Source organism: Amblyomma mixtum, chromosome 2 (genome assembly GCF_055824585.1).
Source record: "Amblyomma mixtum isolate Tamu chromosome 2, ASM5582458v1, whole genome shotgun sequence".
Taxonomy (NCBI): domain Eukaryota; kingdom Metazoa; phylum Arthropoda; class Arachnida; order Ixodida; family Ixodidae; genus Amblyomma; species Amblyomma mixtum.
Genome location: NC_143013.1, coordinates 261,678,464 through 261,698,669, shown reverse-complemented (window position 1 = coordinate 261,698,669; position 20,206 = coordinate 261,678,464). Strand labels below are relative to the sequence as shown.

Here is a 20,206-nt window from a genome sequence, read left to right as displayed (position 1 = left end):
AACAGGGCATGTGTAGGGGGTTGTTATGACATGGATTTTGGTTTTTGATGATTGTGTGGCTTTGGTACGGCTTGGCTGGGATATATTCTATTTTCCTCAACAAAAATTAGTTGCGAGTCAGCGCTCGTTCTGTTTGCTCTTCGTAGCCGTCGGGGACTCAGGCAGAACGTTACGCGTTGTAAGACACCTTGACTTAAAACCCCTTGTGGCGGAGGAGGTTGCAATAGCGATCGCTCTAACTCAGCCAGGTACCAAATACGTAGTAAGCGACTGCAAAGCCGCAATTAGAAATTACAGCAAGGGACGCATCCACGAAATGGCGGCTAAATATCTAAAAGACTTTATCCCAGCCCACAATATTCAAATTATCTGGACCCCAGCCCACTCGGGTCTGGTTGGAAACGAGGCCGCCCACAGGCTCGCCCGCTCCTCTTTACCCCGGGGAGCCGTGGACACCTCATACGAATTCAACACTAAAGAGGAAACCAATACCTTTAATAGCATCACAGACATTCAGAAAAAGAACAAAAGGATCTATCCTCCTCCGGATAGATCGCTTAGCTCGGCTGAGGCCTATGACTGGAGAAGACTCCAAGCTAGAAACTTCGCATCCCCGCTCTGGAGGAGCTGGACAGGAGGTGACACGAGGGAGGATGCGGAGGTGTGCGAGTTCTGCGGGCATATCGCTACACTCGAACACATACTATGGAGATGCCCCAGTGCCCCAGGATATGGCAGAATCAATAATGCAGAGGAATGGGAGACCATACTCAGAAGTGCCGACCTTAGCATACAACGATACGCTACCCGCCTGGCAGCAGAAGCTGCGCGACTATACCGTTGCTAGTCTTCCAGCTGCGACGCTGCCCCTCCCCGGACGCCTGCGTGCGGACCCGGAGGGGCACGGGTCTTCTTCTGGCGGAAATAAAGTTTCTTCACTCACTCACTCGTTCTCGTCTTTAGTGTTGTTTATTATGTTAACTAGTGAGTTTATGCTGCTCGAAACACTGAATGGTATTAAACCATCAGTTTAATCTACGAAGGCTCTTCGGCCGAACGAGCTGTATACGCTGGCACATAAACGACTTTGTGTGGTAGATTAAAAAGAGCGCCATAGAACTACACATATAAGAGGTCGCGTTCATGTTCTCAAACACAACGTATCGCATTAACAGCTGCCGCTGAGCATCGCGTTGACACGTGGTGGCTGTCATGCCATCTGTTGTTTTTTTTTTAACCTTAACCCCAGAATAAGAGAGATGCCGGTTGTGAGGCATCAAACGCGAGCGTGGAGTGCTAGCCTTCGGTCGCAAAGATGCCGATGAGCAGTGGAAGTAGACATTAAAACATGGCCGGGGCACTCACGCGTGCTTTAGGTCATGGCGCAGTGACGCGAGTGTGAGCAAGCAACGGGTTAAAGCACCAGTGTGCTCGTATGCGTTGAGACTTGGAGAGGCACCCGGCGAACGCGGTAGCCGCATTGGCGTGCTGATGAAAGCCTACATGAAGTTTTGTAAATGACAGGACGTCCTGGTAGTCATTGCACTATATCGGTTAAAACCTTGTCGGCTAATCCAAGCTACGACCCGAAAGACTTAGTATTAATGCTTCTGGGATTTTCCGTTCACGGCTAACGCCGCCGACGACCACACCGGGTTTTCTGCGACACGGGGCCCTTAGCACGCTTACCATGCGCCTACCCGACGAAATGTCTTCTTTTTTTATTGCGAAAGCAATACTACGCTAGGTTTTGAGCCTTCAGCGTGGTCCCGGAGATGGTCCCGGCGGCAGACGTCATACCGGGGTGAAATCTGAGCTACCAAGTCGGTTCGTCGGAGCGATCCCAGCGGTAGCCACGGAGCGCCCCTGCCACCACCCATAGCCACTCTCGAACATATACTTTTCCTCTGCCCGGCGGACCCTCCCCCGCGGGGCCTGGAGCACCTTACCACGTGGGAGGCATGGGAGACCCTACTGCGCTCCGAGGACCCGGCCAAGCAAGCCATCACCGTAGGCCGGGCTGCCAGCGTCATGAGCCTCCGGGACATGAACGTTTGAGTGCACTGGGGCCGTGGGGCCGTGCGGGGGCCCAAGGACCTACGTGTCCCAAACTCCCCAGTTTCAAATAAAGTTTTCACCACCACCACCGCAGATCCCAGGCAGCAAGAGAGGGGACTGCGTTCATTTCGAGGAAAGGAAAGGCGCCTTACCAACCGTGTGCTTTAGTGGACACCTCAATGTCACTTTAAGCTAATTCCAGCGTTCATTGATGCGCTCTGACATAGCGGTGTAGCCTGCGTTGATCTGGAGGAAAGGAAAGGCGCCTTACCAACTCTGTGGTTTAGTGGACACCTCAATAGCACTTAAGCTAATTCCCGCGTTCCATGCAGCACTCAGGTTTCTAAGCCTCTGCCAATTTTTTTTTCTTTCTGTGAACGCTCAGTGCCGCAAGATATGATTTGATTTAAGGGGGTACCAAAGCGAGTCGGGCAATGAGGGACGCCGTAGCGGAAGGCTCCTCAAATTTTGACCACCTGGGCACACTCACATTACACGGGCCTTTAGAGTTTCGCCTTCATCTAAATTCGACCGCCGCGGCCGGGATCGAATGCGCGTCTTTCGAGTCAGCAGCCGACCACCATAACCAACGAGCCACCGCGGCGTACGAACCTAAGTGGACGCTCGGGGGTGATAACTGTGGAGGTCCTGCGCATGTTGCAAGCTTGATCTAGCCTTCACTCGTCCGATGCGTTGGAAGTCAGTGCCGCGAGCGTTTCTGTCGCTGATGCGTTGCGCGAGACATTCGGAATGCAATACGTGTCTCGTGTCTCTGCGATCTTCTCTTGAAGCATTAGCTTCACTACGCTAGGTAACGCCAAGGTCATCGTGTCAGAAAATTTCCCCTTCATTTGATCTTCAGATAAACCACAGGAGAGGAAAGGTGCATAACAGGGCCACTTGGACAGTGGACTCATCAGTAGAAACCGATGAAGAGCGGCAGCTTTGAAAGCAAAGACGCATAACTAGCCCCTTTGAACAGTGGACATCTTAGTAGCGCTTTAAGCTACGTGGCGGTGATGATAGAGGTACGCTGCATACGTTGGCATTGACAACGTTGTGTCAGGAACGCTGCACTGAAGCCATAGTCTGTCGGTGTTTATTGTGTTCAATGGCGTTGGCGTTGACAAGTTTGACACTCCGATGATTTTAAGGGAAGGAAGTGCACTAAACTGGCTCCCTCGATGTGGGCTGCATGCGTTAGCGCTAACTCTCGCTATCTGCCTTTAACTGCCACCTGCCAGGGTGGCAGGGTGGATTGGGACTTTAATGTAGATATAAAGACAAACAGGAATTCCTTACCATTCATATGGGGAACATCCCATTCCTCTCGCTCGTAACGCCTCCTACGTCTGTGACAACATCGCGAAATATTTGCATAGAACTCTTCTTTGAGAACCAGGAATTGGTGCAGCAAGTTGGGCATATAAGTTGAGCATATATTATTTGCCGACGACTGTGTTGTGTTTAAAGAAATTACGTGCACAAAGGATCAAAAAATTTTACAGGATACTTTAGAAGCTATTTTCCACTGGTGTACAAATTGGGGTATGCAGTTAAACACTGATAAAACGGTACTTTTAAGAGTAACAAGGAAAATATACCCGTGTTCCTTTACATATCAGCTTAACAACAATAATATCTTAGAGGTGGACTCATATAAATACTTAGGGGTTACGTTTACAAATAAATTAACTTGGTCAAAACACATATCAGAAACTTCTGCTGCTGCACTTCGCAAACTGTGGTTTCTTAAGCGAAAACTTAGGAATGCTCCTGCCAGTACTATGTGTCTTGCCTATAACAACTGCGTAAGAGCTAAACTTGAGTACGCGGCGGTTGTATGGGACCCCCATAATAAAAAAATATCATACAACTCGAGCGTGTGCAAAGAAAAGCTGTGCGATTTATATTTGGAAAATATAGAAGACACGATTCCCCATCTACGTTTATGAAGCAACACAACATTCACACCCTAGAATCCCGAAGGAAGGCTAGTCGCCTCATCTTGCTTCATCACTGCCTGCAAGGAAAAATAAAAATGAAGTTGCCTAATTGCGTCAAAGCTCATTGTACGAGAAGAACCAGACATACGCAGGAACACTCACTGGCACCAATTTTCGCCCGCACAACCACATTTAAAAATAGTTACTTCCCTAGAACTGTATCCAAATGGAATGCATTACCTTCGAATATTTTTCTGTCCAGCAATTTTGTAGCAGAGTTGGAACGTAATCTCTCTATTTCATGTTTTGTTTGTTTTGTGTTGCGATGCCTGTCTATATATTCAATTCTGATTGATTGTCTGACTTATTTTTTTTCTCTATGCATATGCTTGTCATTTTTTGTATTGAAAAATGTTTGAATGTGCCCTGCTGCTAGGACCATGCATGGTCCACAGTATTTCAAATAAAAAATAAAAAAAAAATATTTTTATTTTCCGACCACAAAGACTCCTTCATGACAATCAAGAACTGTTAGCGGAGTGTTTCTTGAGAAAGGAATATGCGTGAAAAATAAGTTTTCTGTAATTGTACACATATGTATTGCTCAAATTATTTCCTTGAATCTATCGATAAGCTGCAGCAGCTATGTGCTGCTCTCAAATTTCCCATTAGGAAGTAACGTAATCGTTGGTAATTCTTTTTCTTTGTTTGTGGTATGCTAACTTTGTTTAGAAGGGAAGGCGTAAATGTCGAGTTTTAGCGACGTGTGGTCGGCATGCGTGGCGGCACTGAAAATTTTTATTTTACACAGGCGTGCTTGGTGCAAGCCGGTCCCTGGACCCCCACAAGGACCGCTCCACTCAAACCTTCCTGTCCTGGAGGTTCATGGCGCTGGCAGTCCAGCCTTCGGCGATGAATAGCTGGCCGGGTTCTTAGGCCGCGAGAGGGTCTTCTAAGCCTCCCAAGTGTGCTCGAGGCCCCGCAAGGGAGGGTCTTCCAGGCAGAGGAAAAGGATGTGGTCGATGGTATCTCTTGGGTTGTGCCAGAGGGTACAAGAGGGGTTTGTGTGCACCTGTTGATAGCGCTCAGTAAGGGAAATGTTTTTAGTTTGGTTTGGTTTATGGGGGTTTAACGTCTCAGTGCGACTCAGGCTACGAGGGACGCCGTAGTGAAGGGCTCCGGAAATTTCGGCCATCTGAGGTTCCTTAACGTCCACTGTTATCACACGGTACACACACCTCCAGAATTTCGCCTCTATAGAAATTGGACCGCCGCGGCCGCGATCGAACCCACTGAGTGAGGGGAAGGTGAGGTGTGCGTCTGGAGGCGGCTCTAAGGTGCCTGATAACTGTCAAGGAGGGAGTGGGATGAGACGATACTCAGAGGTAGGCATAGAATACAGAGCACACAGCCCCGGCTGGCAATTACTGAACATATGGCACGTGACATGCGAATGCGTCGGCACGTATATGTTTGTCACAGGACAGGTTTTTCACACCGGTAAGATGAGTAATATTCCAAATATATATAAATACACCGAGATTATTACTAATCAATCAAAATCGATCATTTCATGAAGCAGTGAAAGGCGCTGCCAATTCTGTATCAGCTGAAACATTGCGAGTGCACAGAACGCAGAAGGAAATAAATGCGTGTTTTCATGGTGAAAGTATGTTCACACAGTTTATTACACGTTAAGCTATTAATAATTGCGTCTAATGAACCAGCGAAGGGGCGCAGCGGAGACGCACTGGAGTTCTCCTGGGGGCAGGTGGTGTGCACCAGACGTCTCCACGTCGAGTTCGCCCGGCGCTCAATTGTGCATGTCTCCGGGACCCTACGATGAAAGTGGAAAAGCATAACACGGGTTATTCTTCCACTCAGTACAACACATGTATGGGTATCGAAAGAGCGAGCTGTCACGTAGCACGAAGTAAAAAACTCGTTTTTTTTTTTTTTTTTTACCGCTGGGTTATTTGGTACATGGCATCTAACTGTGCTGGGCGTCCGTTAATTTCCGAATCCCTCTCTGCACTTGCATTTGGCGGAGAACTTCATGCGCTGGAGCATATTTGAAACTAAAACGAAGGTCTGGTTGACGAAGCGTGTTAAGAGATAACGGTAGCTGTCTTGCCGGCGGCATGATGACATGACGAATGTGTAAACCCATGATCGCAACTCACTGTTGTAGGCAGTAGCCACAAGCAGCAGCTAGGCCGGTTAGCTTGGTTAGATTGCTGCGTGCTCGCGCGAGGCTGACAGTGGCTGGCACGTGTATCGGGCTCATGCCGTCAACAAAGTTACATCAAGCAGACAGCAAGTCTACTCGCGTTGACGACGGCCGAAGGCACTTTCAATCAATGCCACATCTGCGTCCATATGACAGTGTTCCGCCATTGTGTCGCTGGTGTGAAAAAAAATTACCGACGATTACGTTACTTCCTAATGCGAAATTTGAGCGCAGCAAATAAGCTGTTTCACCTTTTCGATAGATTGAGGCAAAGAAATCGAGCAACACATGTATGCGCTATCACAGAATTTTTTTTTATTTTTCACACGTATTCCTTTAACAAAGACTCCACTAACAGTTCTTGACAGTCATGAAGGAAGCTTTGTGGTCGGAGAAATAGACTCATATATGTTCGACTTGGTACACCAATGCTTGATTCTCAAAGACGAGATCTATACAAGTGCCTCGCCAGGTTGTCACAGCCGTGGGACGCGTTACGAGCGAGAGGAACGGGATGTTCTCCCGCATAAGTGTTAGGAAATTGCTGTTTGTCCCACACTACTAACATCGGTGTGGATCGATGGACGGTTAATACGAGTTGCAGGAAGTGCGCGACGTCTTTCGTGAGTGCGGTAGGGGCGAAGTAGGCAGCTACTACCAGCAAGCCGTTGGGCAACTTTGCGGCGCACAGTTCGCCAACTTCATGTGACGTGCCAAACATTTCGACTGGTATTGCAGAGAGACCTGTGCGCAAGTAGATAGCGACTCCCGCCGCTCTGTTGTGGTCTCTGCGAGCACCACAGCAGTATAGGAAATCTATGATTTCGAGAGGCTCTTCGGGATCCATCCAGGTTTCAGCAAAGCAAAGTACAGAGGAATGGAGCAGAATGTGATCGTGGTGTACGTCCTTGGCATGTGCGGCAAGGGAGCGTACGTTGTGAATGATGAATCAAGTGCTGCCAGCGAATGACGCGTCCATTGGCTGTCTGCGTGTGTTACTGATGTGTGGTTAACATGTTAAGCTTCGCCTGTAAGAGTGGAACGCGACAGCGTCTTGCAACGCTGCCAGGGAGTCCACAGAACGCCATCGCCAATTCGGCTGTACGCCTTGCTGGACGGTAAATTTATTTTTTGAGGAAAGGAAATGTATCTCTCTCGCATATCTGGGTGGACACCTGCACCTCGCCGTAAGGGAAAGGGGGAAGATGGGAGTGAACGAAGACGCCGTATTAGCTAGACGCGCCTTTGTTCATTCCAAACCATTCAGCTGGCATTACGAAGTGGCTAGCGTGCTCGTATCGTACTCCGGAGACCCTGGTTCGATTCCCCAACTCGACCAATTTCGTTCTCGGTTTCATTGATTTATGCGGTGTAACTAGAAAGGTTAATTAGGCTATTTCATATTTATATTATTGTATTTCTATCCATCGTGTTCTGTCATTAACCTGTCAATTGTTGGAACTGTCTAGGATGTTCGACACAACGTATATGAAACGAGCAACGTCTTACTGAGTGGGGAAGTGCGTGGTGGTGGAGGGAACGCGGCTTCGTACTTCTGTTTTTTTTTCAGCAGCGTCTCCTTCCGCGGACGCTCTTGTCGCTGCGGCGCGCGTCTTTCTTTTCTTTTCTTTTCTTCTCACCTCTTCATTCTCCTCTATATTAATTAGGCTAATTGATTAATTAAGCAATTAACTAAACTCAGTCCAACTTAGTTGCAGCATCACTATACGATCCCTTTGGTTGGTTTATGGGGTTTAACGTCCCAAAGCGACTCAGGCTATGAGAGACGCCGTAGTGGAGGGCTCCGGAAATTTCGACCACCTGGGGTTCTTTAACGTGCACTGACATCGCACAGTACACGGGCCTCGAATTTCTCCTCCAAAGAAATTCAGCCGCCGCGGCCGGGATCGAACCCGCGTCTTTTTGATTGGTTGCATGGTTACTAGCCAAAGTACAATTGGCCCCATTTGAAATTCGCGCACTGTGACGTCACGAGCATTTCGACCAATTGAAAAGCGTGACATTGGGGGCGGAGCTGGTTACGAGGCCGACGACGACGCGAAACCCAGGAACGGACGCCAAAGAGCTGCGCTCTAAAAGGACTACGCCCGCGTTCGCTGTGCCCAGCGCGGACACAGGTATGCAAGGGCTGCTAATTCTTTGATGACGGGCTTGCGGAGTAAGGGTGTGTGGACATCTTCCAGCACGTAGACGTCTTTGAGCGTTTGACGTCCACGGTAGGCGAGTTGAAGACGCTCTACGCCTTTGGCAGCGAGAGGTCTCCGATCAAGACTAAGAGCTGCAGAGGAGCACGCGACAACGGAGGCTGATGTCCGAGCATGCTGAAAGTCGTAGGCGGGAGGACAGATTCGTCGGCGCCTGTGTCGACCTTCAACTTGACAGGTTCGCTTTGCGCGAGGATGGTTGTCTCCCATGTAGATGTGCCAAAGGACGAGACGGCTTCGAGAAATACACCTTCGCTGTCGTGTCCTGATGCTCCACAAGCGTCTGTCTGCATGTCACGCGGGGTTGACATCGTTGAAGCATCAGGACACGACAGCGAAGGTGTATTTCTCGAAGCCGTCTCGTCCTTTGGTACATCTACATGAGAGACAACCATCCTCGCGCAAAGCGAACCTGTCAAGTTGAAGGTCGACACAGGCGCCGACGAATCTGTCCTCCCGCCTACGACTTTCAGCATGCACCGACATCAGCCTCCATTGTCGCGTGCTCCTCTGCAGCTCTATGGTCTTGATCGGAGACGTCTCGCGGTCAAAGGCGTAGCGCGTCTTCAACTCGCCTACCGTGGACGTCAAACGCTCAAAGACGTCCACGTGCTGGAAGATGTCCACACACCCTTACTCGGCAAGCCCGTCATCAAAGAATTCCAGGTGCTAGCCTTCGTCAGCGCCGTCGCAAAGAAGGTGAGCCACGGCAAGCTACTAATAAAATACCACATTCGCGTGCGTGGATGTGGGAAGTCATTTGCTCTGAGCTCCCTCTCCGCATACTAATTCCACTCTACAGAAAACAATGCTTGAACTGCAGCGAATATACAATATTTGAAAAATATTGCCGTCATTTGACCTGTTGATGAGCTACTGAATGCTGTCCACCTATGGTGGTAGTCAAGAAACGAAACGGCGATGTTAGTATGTTCGTGGATTTCAATGAACTCAACCGGTACGCCCTGAGAGAGTGGCATCCGGTTCAGCCATCGACCATACACTCGGGCCGCTTCACGGGGCCAAAGTGTTTTCGAAGCTCGATGCCAATTCAGGGTTCTGGCAGATACCACTCAGCGAAGACAGCAGGGAGCTTATTACCTTCATAACGCCATTCTGGATGTTTTCCTTTTACAGGCTTCCATTTGGCATCGCGTCCGCTCCCGAGGAATTCCAGAAGCAGATATAAAGAATTCTGGAAGGTGTCAACAGAGTTGTGTGTCATATGGGTGACATCTTTACCTGGCGCAGGGACGAAACAGAGCACAACGAAACAGTTCGCACCGTCTTCAACGACTCACTGAGACAGGTGTCACGCTAAACGAGAACAAGTGCCTGTTTGCGTAACCACCACAAAGCATTGTCCAGAATGTGTGAAGACATCCAGAAACCGAAAAATGCCCCTTCAAAGCACCGAGTTTCCTTCAAGACCATGGGAGAGAGTTGCAATGGACCTTTTCTTCTTCAATAGCCACTGGTGGTTAATCGTGACTGACTATTATTCCAGATACCCGGAAGTGACTCGTCTAGAGAAGCTATCATCTAGTACAGAGATCAATCACTGCAAATCAATTTTCGCCCTGCACGGCATTCCAGAGGGGTTGTCTGCGATAATGTCCGCAGTTCTCGTCCTATGACTTCACTAAGTTTGCTCAAGAATACCGATTCAACACGTCACATCGAGCCCACATTACCCTCAGTGCAACGGACTCGCTGAGGTTAATGTGAAAATTTTTAAGACTTCAATGAACAGGACCCAAGACCCGTACCTGATCCTCTTGTCCTACAGGTCTACTGCACTGAAAAGGGGGGCTACAGCCCCCTTGAACTACTGATGGGGAGGCGGTTGCGGACAAAGATTCCTCTGACTTCCAGAAGGCTTGTTCCCCATTTGCCAGTCGCCACTAAACTTCGGAATTTCGAAAGCCATTACCGCGAACAGCAGTGAAGAGACAATGATAGACGACGTGGCGTACGGAAACTTCCGACCCAGAATGGAAGGAGATGAATTCTGGGTTGCAGACTTGAAACGAAAAGGGAAAGTGGTGGCGCCCGCAAGGGAGCCTAGATCATGTATAGTTGACGCTAAGAACGGCACTATACGGCGAAATCGAACCAGACTTATCCCTTTTCTCAAGCCTGCGGAAGAGGAGAGACACAACCGAGACGTCGCATACGAGTAATCTTTGTATGGCCACGTACATGAAGAAGGCAAAGGCACTGACCTGGGACTTCAATTTCTCCAGAAGATTGACTAACAACCTGCGCTTGCGCCTCCCACAGGCCCGTCACCCGCGATACATTAGTGGAGCGGGACAGACCCAGCCTATGGTCTCAGTCTAATGTGTCCCACCGGCACACCAGGTGTGGACGTTGCGTCATTCGTCCCATGACTTTGCTTTTTTTTTGACAGGGGAGATGATGTAGACAGTAGCCGCATGCAGTAGCTAGGCTGGTTAGCTTGGCTGCACTGCTGCGTGCTCGCGCGTGGCTGGCTGTGGCTGGCACGTGCTCGTGCCGGTATTCCCTCCGTTGGAATAAACCTGTCCTGTTGGCATCTCAACACAGATAACGTCTTTAGACCTGGCTGTGGGCATTCATAGAGAAAGACACTTGTCACTGTGCAGGGAAAAGGTTAGAGATCACTGCGACACCCGCATCCGAGAAGTGCCGAGGCATGAGGTCACACTTCACGGCGTCACACCAAGACGTCGACATAACAATTTCACACTTTTCACATCATCTGAGACTCGCGACAGGATGTCAACACCCTGAAACCAGAAGTCGATCCCTTATCGATCAGTTATCGATCACATATAGATCATTTATCGATACCACAATTAATTTTCTTGCTTAATCAGGTTCAATCAGTTGCCCATCTGAGTTTTCAAACTTCGTGCCACGCTTCGTTTCAGATATCATGCCACGCGTTGGCTCCGCCCAATCTTTCGGTCCCGTGGTGCCACCCTTCCAGCGTTTTCAAATCTGGTGCCACGTTTGCTACAGCTCCGCCCACATTTGGGACATTTTTGGCTCTAATTAACCCCCCCCCCTCAACCCCACGATTAACTGTACTAGATTTCTTATGCTCTATCAGATGGCACCATTTTTTTTTCTTTTTTTTGCATTCTGGCATTCTTGCATTTTTTTGCTTCCTAATCATTCTTGATATCATCACTGTTGGCTTAGTAGCCGCATTTTCAATTGTAGTCTTCTGTTGCTTATTTTGTGGTATCTACATTGTTCTGTACTATCGTATTTGCTTTGCTTTTTCCCCTGTATGTATTTCCCTCTCCTGCTTGGACATACATGTGCACAGTATATAATAAATAAATAAATAAATAAATAAATAAATAAATAAATAAATAAATAAATAAATAAATAAATAAATAAATAAATAAATAAATAAATAAATAAATAAATAAATAAATAAATAAATAAATCAACCGATTCGTTCGGACGTAATCGTGCCGACAAACTCGGCTTACTTTTTAGACATTTCTGGCTCAGGATTATCAACCTACCCCATCCCCCGCCCCCATTTCCGATTTTCCGCACGAGATTTTTTGATGCTCTATCCGATGCTACCATTCTTTTTTTGCATAAACCTATTCGTTCGGACGTAATCGGGCGGTCAAGCTCATGATGACATGAAACCGCAAACATAGCCATTCAATGCTCATGCATTAAAACAGGAGCAAACGCAAGTATCGCAGTTGCTTCTTCCCTGGTTGTTCGTCTTGATGCTTAAGGCAGCATTTCTGTCTTCTGTGTATCTGGAATGGAAACTGGTTCATACCAACTCCTTCTCAATGGTCACAGGTCTAACTCTCATAATTGTGACCATTCAACCGCAGGACAGTTCCAAAGTCATCAAGTTGGAAGTATTTCCTAGAGATCTAGCACCGCGAAATCCGCGAATTCAGCATCGTGCTGGTTATAGTACAGGGGGACATCACGTCAGTTCAGACTTGGTGGAAATATCATGCAAGCTGGTAACGATGCTTCAGTGATAGCTGCTACAACGATGAGGATTCATACTCATACTACTGGAAGTTATCTATGACTAGCTGGTTGAACCTGTAAGTCTTTTCTCCAGAAGTGATCTTTCTCAGAGTTGTCAGTACTGAAAAGGGATTAAAGTTAGGGGTTTCGTAACGAGTATGTAGCAGCCGCTGTTCAAACCCTTGTGAATTCACAGCTTATGCTTCTAAGGTCTACGAATGGGATATATTGTATACCTTCTCGCCAGTGCCGGCTTGTGAAGCGAAGAGTGCCTTGGATCAGGCTGTCTCGGCGCCTCCTGGATATGGATGGTCACCGAGTGTCCTCGCCTCGCTGAGCAGCCCCACGTCTCGGAGCTCGAGGCGCCGAGATCTGTGGTGCAAAGGGGAGCCTACGAATCCCCTAGCACCATGAAGGCCCCGAAGTCGGAGCCGGCCGAGCCTCCCAAGGTGCTGCTGCAGCAAGTGGTGGTCTCGCGATCGCTGCGATGTTATTGCACATTGAGGATCCACAGCTGGTAGAAATGATTGCGCAGCCCTCCACTACGCAATCTCTTTCCCCCATTTCTTCCATCCCCTAAACCTTTGTCCCTTCCTTTCTGTGGTTTCCACCCAGATCTGAGACGGTTACTGAGCGATTTGCTTTGGTTTATGGTTTGCGGACGCTTAAAATCCCAAAAAGTAAGGCTATGAGGGATGTCGTTATGGAAAGCTCCGGAATAATTTCGAGCACCTGGGGTTCTTGAACGTGCACTGATATCGCAAAGCACGCAGGCGATTTTTGCGCTTCGCGTCCGCCGAAACGCGGCAGCCGCGGTCGGGTTCTAACGCGCGATCTCTTTCTCAGTAGCCGAACGCGCTAACTACTCAGCCACCGCAGTGGGATACCACCGGCCACATGGCTATTTTTCAAACCAAGGCAACCACCTTTTGTTCAATTGCAAACACCTTACTATTCGCTTCTGAAGAACCGCTGCCACCAATATGACATCCGTCTCGTTCACACAGGACCAAACATATTTTTTGCTCTTTTTCTTTAGACAGTGTCAAAGGCACGCCAAGGCATCACTCATTTTGCTGGGTTAATGTATCGTGCGAGGTCGATGGGACTGTTTTAGTTGCGACTGAAGGAAAGATGAAAACTTAATGACGATTATCTAGTTACTCCGAGCGATAGCTCTTTACCATTGATTCGCTAGTCGAGATTACCGTTGCTCCTCGGCTTCAGGTGCTCGTTTAGCATCAGGGTTGCCAGATTGGGCTATTAATAGCCAAATTGGGCGACTTTTTGTCCGAGTTGGCGTCAGAAATTTCGTTTTGGCTATGTGGCTACTTTTTGGCTACATCTTTTTCATGCGTGAAAAAAAAAGTTAAAGTAGTTATAATGTGTTCTTTTACAATTATACAGTGACAGAAATAAAAGGCATGCTGGAATCAAAATGCAGGCTATAGCAGGTTAAAGAAATTGAGCGCGTCTGCTACAAAATGACAATTTGTAAACGCTGTGTTCGAGAAAACTTATGTGTTTCAAGCGGTCAAGAAACATGGCCTTTCGATTTCTTTTATTAAGAGTGGACACTACGTGAAAGTTGCCCCCGGAAACACTTCACGGCCTATAGATTGCACTCCATCCGGGAACTAACGCCACCCGCGCACGCGCGCCACCGAACATAGACTGCTGCCGTCTGCACATGTGAGCGTTCTCCCATTGACGGTGCACCGCGGGTGACCATGGTACCAGAATAGAGGGAAAACACTAGAACTTAAGTCTCCCTACATGGTGCGAATGCGTAAGCATTAAATGCTACTGTTTCGCTTCTGTTGCCTGGTTTCGTGATCCTCACATGTTAACCGTTAACCGTAGACGTGGCCTAGTGGTTTGGGCGTCCGCTTCGGCTGCGGTAGGTGGCTGGTTGGAAACCCATCGCCAGGGATGTCCTTTTCTTGTATAGTTTATTCTGGTTCTGCGGACACATTCTGCTCAAGATACGCATGAGGCAAGTAATGCGTACGCATTAATAAGGTCTTTTTCTGTTTCTTCCTATTCTCGTGGTGCACACACCAAGCGCGCCACACGCAAGAGCCTACGCTTTTTCTGCAGCCTCAGGCGGCACACGTGCAGCCCTCTAGATTCATTGCGAGCGACGCGAGAGCGCCGTGTCCGTTGCGTAATCTGCATGCACTGATCCGGAGCCATGGAGCCATCCTTCGGCGCGGCGCGGAACCCACTGTAACTAACGAAGGCGGCGGAAGTTAGTGGCATGACATTGCATTAGATCCGTCGCTACGAGAACTTTCAGAATGGGCAAGTGGGTGATGTACAGAGGGCAAAACGCTTGTCTAGAACGACCGAACTGTGCGCTCCGCAGCTCCCAGAGCCGCCGCGACCAGGAAGGAACAAAATGACGATGAAATCGTATGAGTTTAAATGCACATGCTTATTACATCAAAACAACTTTTAACCAAATACTATTGCTAGATATCGGGCGTTAAGCCCGAAACACGCCCATAACGTGTTCTAGACAAGCGTTTTGCCCTCTGTGCATCCATAACTACAAAAAGAAATGAAAAAAGGAGCCGTAATTCAAGAGTCAATATGTTTTTCTCATTATTGTGAACGTGCTGTTAGAATGAAGATAAAATTGACATAGATTATCATGTGGCATATATCCTTGATTTATTCTGGGCTCATGCATATCGTAGAATGTAGCTTCAAGAAGGCGCATGCTAGATGCTTTGAGGTGACGCTCTAAGTGAGAACCTTTCTCTTAAAGCATAAAATTGAAATATGAGGCTGCGTAAGTATACAGTAAGGTATTTTCATTGTCGATGTGTCTAATCTGCGCGCGAACATTTAAAAGGTGAAATATTCCTAAACTAGAGCTGCGATTGCGTTATATAGCGCCGCCGTTCTTTTCCGCGTGCAGACTGGCTGTCGTCATCAGCCTCAGGTGATATGGCCTACTGCCGCGCCTGCGAAGTGGAACTGCGGCCCATCTTTAGGACCTGGTTAGCGCACCTGGTTAGCCGCACTGGTTAGCGCGCATGACGGGTGCGAAACGTAACAACGGAAAGAACACGCTTTGCGCATCTCCTCAGACATCATGTGCGGGAAAGAAATCTAACGTGTAAATATTCCTGCCGAAAATTAATTCAATATGCTTAAGAAATGTCGTCACAAAAACAAATATTCTAGCTACTTTTGGGCTACGCAAAAATTTCGCTTTTGGCTACGTTTGGGCTGCTACGAAGTCCAATTTGGCTACCTGAGGTCGGAGCCATCTGGCAACCCTGGTTTAGCTCGCATCCTTTGCAGTACACCTTCTCGGCGAGCTATATCGACTGTTTGGTCGGACGCGGTTTGAAGGCGACGCCGAGGAGTTGCTAGAGCCGATCCGGCGCGCGCCTTATCCGTATCGAGATTTAAGGAGAAAGCGCCGACGAAGCAACAGCTACACCCTCTGCTAGTCACATGGTATCACAAAGGCGAAGCCAGCTAGTGCGTGGAGTTGCGCATTATCGTTTGCCCTCTCGTATTCACGTGACATCTCTGCGGTGGTGCCGGCCAGCGCGCGCGGGTGCCTCTGCTTGGCAAGTCACGTGGTTTGCCTGCGCTCCGCGGGCGCTCGGCTGCTGGCTCGATAGACGCGGGTTCGATCCCGGCCGCGGCCGCTGAATTTCGATGAAGGCGAAATTCTAGAGGCCCGTGTGCTGTGCGATTTCAGTGCACGTTAAAGAACCCCAGGTGGTCGAAATTTCCGGAGCCCTTCACTACGGCGTCCCTCATAGCCTTAGTTGCTTTGGGACGTTAAACCCCAACAAACCAAACCAAGCCTCAATGTGAAATGCGCAGCAAGATTAACTTTGGGAGATATGTAGGAATAGAGCTCTTGCTGTAAAAGGGAATTGCACGGACTTAACCCGCCGCGTTCGCTCAGTGGGTAGGGCGCTCGGCTGCTGAGGCAGAGTTCCCGGGTGCGAACCCCGCCGCGGCGGCCGCACTTAGATGGCGGCGGTGTGCTGTGCGTTGTGAGTAGACGTTAATAAAAATCCCCAGGTGGTTGAAATTATTATAGCGCCCTCCTTTTCTTTTTGTTCTCACTCCCTCTATTATCCCTTCCCTTACAGCGCAGTTCAGGAATTCACCGTGACGTGACAGACGCACTGCGGCATTTCATATTTCAATTGACGCCTTAGATGCCACCAGTAATGTACACACTGCATTTGTAATGTGCCTTGTTGTTCGAGCTTGCTAAGTGACTGGTACCTTGAAATCATTTCTCGTCGACAATCTGCCCAGTCATCTCGCACAATGTGTCGGCCATCTGTTTCAAAGAACGCGAATAATGCACGTACCAGTAGTATCCCCTCCCCCCCCCCCCCAAATAATGGCACCAGCATAAACAATGTTTCGTACCTGCTCGCGTTCCCCCGGCTCTGGCAACTCCTGTTCGAGGGAAGAATCCTCCGCCCTCATTGCGGCGCCGTGCTGCGGTTCCTCCCGAGACCCGCGCTGCACAGCCCTCCGCATCTTGCGCCACTGAATCGTGTCGCAGGGATTCAGGCGCTGGAAGCCGGGACGCTGCGTCTGTCGTTCGACTCGAGTGCCGCCACTGATGGCTCCGATGTGCAGAGAACTCCTTGAAGCGCTCTTCTTGGGTGTGCTCGGCCGTTCTCGGTGATGGTGGCTCGGCACACACAGAGCCATGATAGTGCGTCTGAAGTCGACTGGGGGGCCAGTTCACGTGAGCGCAATCGCAATCCTGGGTCCAGTTCACGCACCTAAATGGACGCTCGGAGGTGGTAACTCTACAGGTTTAGCGGGTGCTGCAAGCTTGACCTAGCCTACACTCATCTGTTGCGTTCGTATCAGTGCTGTGAGCGTTGCTGATGCGCAGCACGAGGCGTTCCGAATGCAGCACGTGGCTCGTGCGCCTACCCAATCAACATGCTTTTAAGGCGAAAGCATTTAATGGCTCATACTGTCGTGACCAAGACGGGTTAACAAATTTGTCCGCGTTTCAGGTTGGTCGAAATGGTCGTGATGTCACTGCGCGCGAATTTTTGCGGGTGTCCACCGAAATATGAGAGACAGTTACTGCGCAATTTCCTTTCCTCAAATACAATTTTCGACTGGTGTCCACCGAGGTATGTGACAAAGTTACTGCGTAATTTCCTTTCCTGAAATACCATTTGCAGTTTCTTCATTACGGCCCCTCGTTCTCTTTCTTCTTTCCCTCCACTTCCTCCTTTCCTGTACGGTGCGGTTCAGGTGTCCACCGAGATGACAGAGAATTACTGCACCATTTCCTTTCCTCAAAAAGCGTTGCGTTCAAAGGGCAACGCATCGCGCCGAAGGGGTGGTGGCGTTCCGTGGACTCCCTGGCAGCGCTACAACACGTTGTCGCGTTCTACTCCTAAAGGAAAAGATTAAGCTTCATTAATTGGCAGTTAATTAATGCTAAAACAGAATATGAAGTGAACAATCGCGTAGCAGAATGCAGCAGTCAGGCTTTCGCCTTTCACCACTTTAGCCGCTGAAGTTCCTCGTAATTGTTTTCTCCTCCTCGGTGTGATGGCTGTGATTTGTTGTTGTTGTTGTTGTTGTTGTTGCGACTGAAGGAAGGATGAAAAGGAAAGTGCACAGCCCTGCCCACTGGCTCGAGCTGAGCCGCAATGGCCTCCATGTGCAGAGGACAGTTGAAAGAGGTGAGAGGAACGCAGCGGCGGCCGCTGTTCCATGTATATGCTGCGGCAGCGGAATTTGGATGCAGGCGAAATTCTAGAGGCCTGTGTACTGCGCGATGTCAGTGCACGTTAAAGAACCGTGGTCGAAATTTCTGGAGCCCGTCACTGTGGCGTCCCTCATAGCCTTGAGTCGCTTTGGGACGTTAAACCCCAATAAACCAAACCGATACAGATAAAAGCGCCTGTGTGCTGTGTAATTTTAGTGCACGTTAAAGATCCCCAAGGGGCCGAGATTATTACGGAGTATCCCGCTACGTCGCCTCTTCCTTCATTTCTTCTTACACTGCCACCTTCCTTCCTGCTTTCCTTAGCCTGCCTTAGGCAACAGGGACTTGCAATGAACTTTCTATTTACATATTTAAAAGAGTCCCTTGGACATCTCGATAAGCTTTAAATTCACTTGCACGCTACCTTCATACATTCTTCATGCAGTGAACTTCGTCAGCCCATTTGTCGGACTATGCGCTCGATCATTCTATAGGTTACATCAATACTTTCCATTGCATTCTTAGTACCCACTTCATGGCCGCATTTTATCGTTTTTTTTTACCTTTTCCACACTGCTCTCCTTCTGTCTTTATCTCCCAAATTCCCCTCCCTACGCAGAGTAGCATGCCAGTGATGTTTTAACGCCGGCTAAATTCTCTGCATTTCATTAAAGAGTCTTTCCCTCTCTCTCTCTCTCTCTCTCTCTTGCATGAAAAACCAATTTTAATTTTTTTTTTTTGTGCGTCGGGCTCACCAGTATTTTTCCCCTCGGTTTAACCCGAGATAAGCCAACAAACAGAGTGAGGCGAGCGCGCAGCGACGACGCCAGAGTAGCATTGCTGTATTAAGGGAAAAGCCTTTATAATGCCTCATACTGTTGCTAGCAGCCTAGCAGCCGTGTCGCAGATGTGTCTACGTTTCTGTTACGTGCCTTATATGGGCATATACTAATCATTATTTAATCGATACTTAATGATAGCATGATAATAATGACTAATTGAGTAATAATAGCTAAGCAATTAGTCTAACAACCTTTCTAGTCAGCCCAGATAAGTAAATAAAATCGTGTAGGAAATTGGTCGAGTTGGGGAATCGATCCTCGTTCAGATACCAAGCCATCTACTGGTGCCGGTTACAAACTTACGCCTCTCCAAATCTGGCCTCCTGGAGTGTTATGTACCCAGGGCAATTTTGAGACAAATGCGCAAACTGCGAACTTACGGCCACCTTGGACCACATACTATGGGAATGTCCTCATGATCCCTGGGAGGGACCAGGTATAAACACGAAAGACCAATGGAAGACCTTACTACTGTGCTCTGACCCGGCGACTGGCCGAAGCCGCCGCCGAGAGGCAAGACTCAGCCGTCGTCTAGGCGGGTAGCCCTCTGGCTAACCGTTGTCTGTCGACATTAAAAGTTTTCCTATCTTATACTATCCTACCGAACCAGGGTCTCCGGAGTGCGAGACGAGCACACTAACCACTCGACCATGTGAGCTCGATGGTTCGGAGTGAGCAAAGGCTCGTCTAGTGAATACGGTGTCTTCGTTCACTCCCATCCTCCTCCCTTTCCTCCTGGCGAGGTTTAGGTGTCCACCGAGGTATGAGAGACAGATACATTTCGTTTCCTCAAAAACCAATTTACCGACGAGCGAGGCGTAGAACCGAACGAGCGATGGCGTTCTATGGACTCCGTGACAGCGTTGCAAGACGCTGTCGCGTTCGACTCAGAGGCGAAGCCTAACATCTTAACCACACATCAGTGACACAAGCAGCACCACGCTTAAGGCTTTCGCCTCAGTGCACTTTAGGTCAGCAAAGTGCCCCCCCCCCCTGAATTTATTTTGAAATGCATCACGACACTGACGCAATGAAAATACATTGGCGCTGCTCACAATGCTAAAACACAAGCGATCCTTGGGAGATTTGCTCACCATCTTCCGTAACATCTCCAGCAACGCAGCGAACGCTCCCTGTGCGAGTCGAGAGCTCCTAATAAGGAACGC

General features: G+C 48.8%; 1 protein-coding gene and 1 pseudogene across 1 annotated transcript; one reads left to right on the top strand and one right to left on the bottom strand.

The window, feature by feature from the left end:
• Nucleotides 1–5,659: 5,659 nt before the first annotated feature.
• On the bottom strand, nucleotides 5,660–18,048 carry LOC149363774 (uncharacterized). Its single transcript, XM_089573719.1, has 3 exons — nucleotides 16,881–18,048; nucleotides 12,701–12,946; nucleotides 5,660–5,841 (listed from the first exon to the last, which is right to left on the bottom strand). The coding sequence occupies exons 1-2, from the start codon at nucleotides 17,169–17,171 to the stop codon at nucleotides 12,743–12,745; spliced, it is 495 nt and encodes a 164-aa protein (XP_089429845.1). The 5' UTR covers nucleotides 17,172–18,048; the 3' UTR covers nucleotides 5,660–5,841; nucleotides 12,701–12,742.
• Nucleotides 8,934–10,887, top strand: LOC149363775 (uncharacterized; annotated as a pseudogene).
• Nucleotides 18,049–20,206: the final 2,158 nt, after the last annotated feature.

What these genes read in the sequence shown, in the direction of transcription:
- LOC149363774 (XM_089573719.1), bottom strand. Translation starts at nt 17,171, where the DNA reads ATGGCTCTGTGTGTGCCGAGCCACCATCACCGAGAACGGCCGAGCACA. An exon ending in AGCCGGGGGAACGCGAGCAG is followed by an intron (nt 12,947 to 16,880) that starts GTACGAAACATT and finishes ATAACATCGCAG; the next exon opens with CGATCGCGAGACCACCACTT.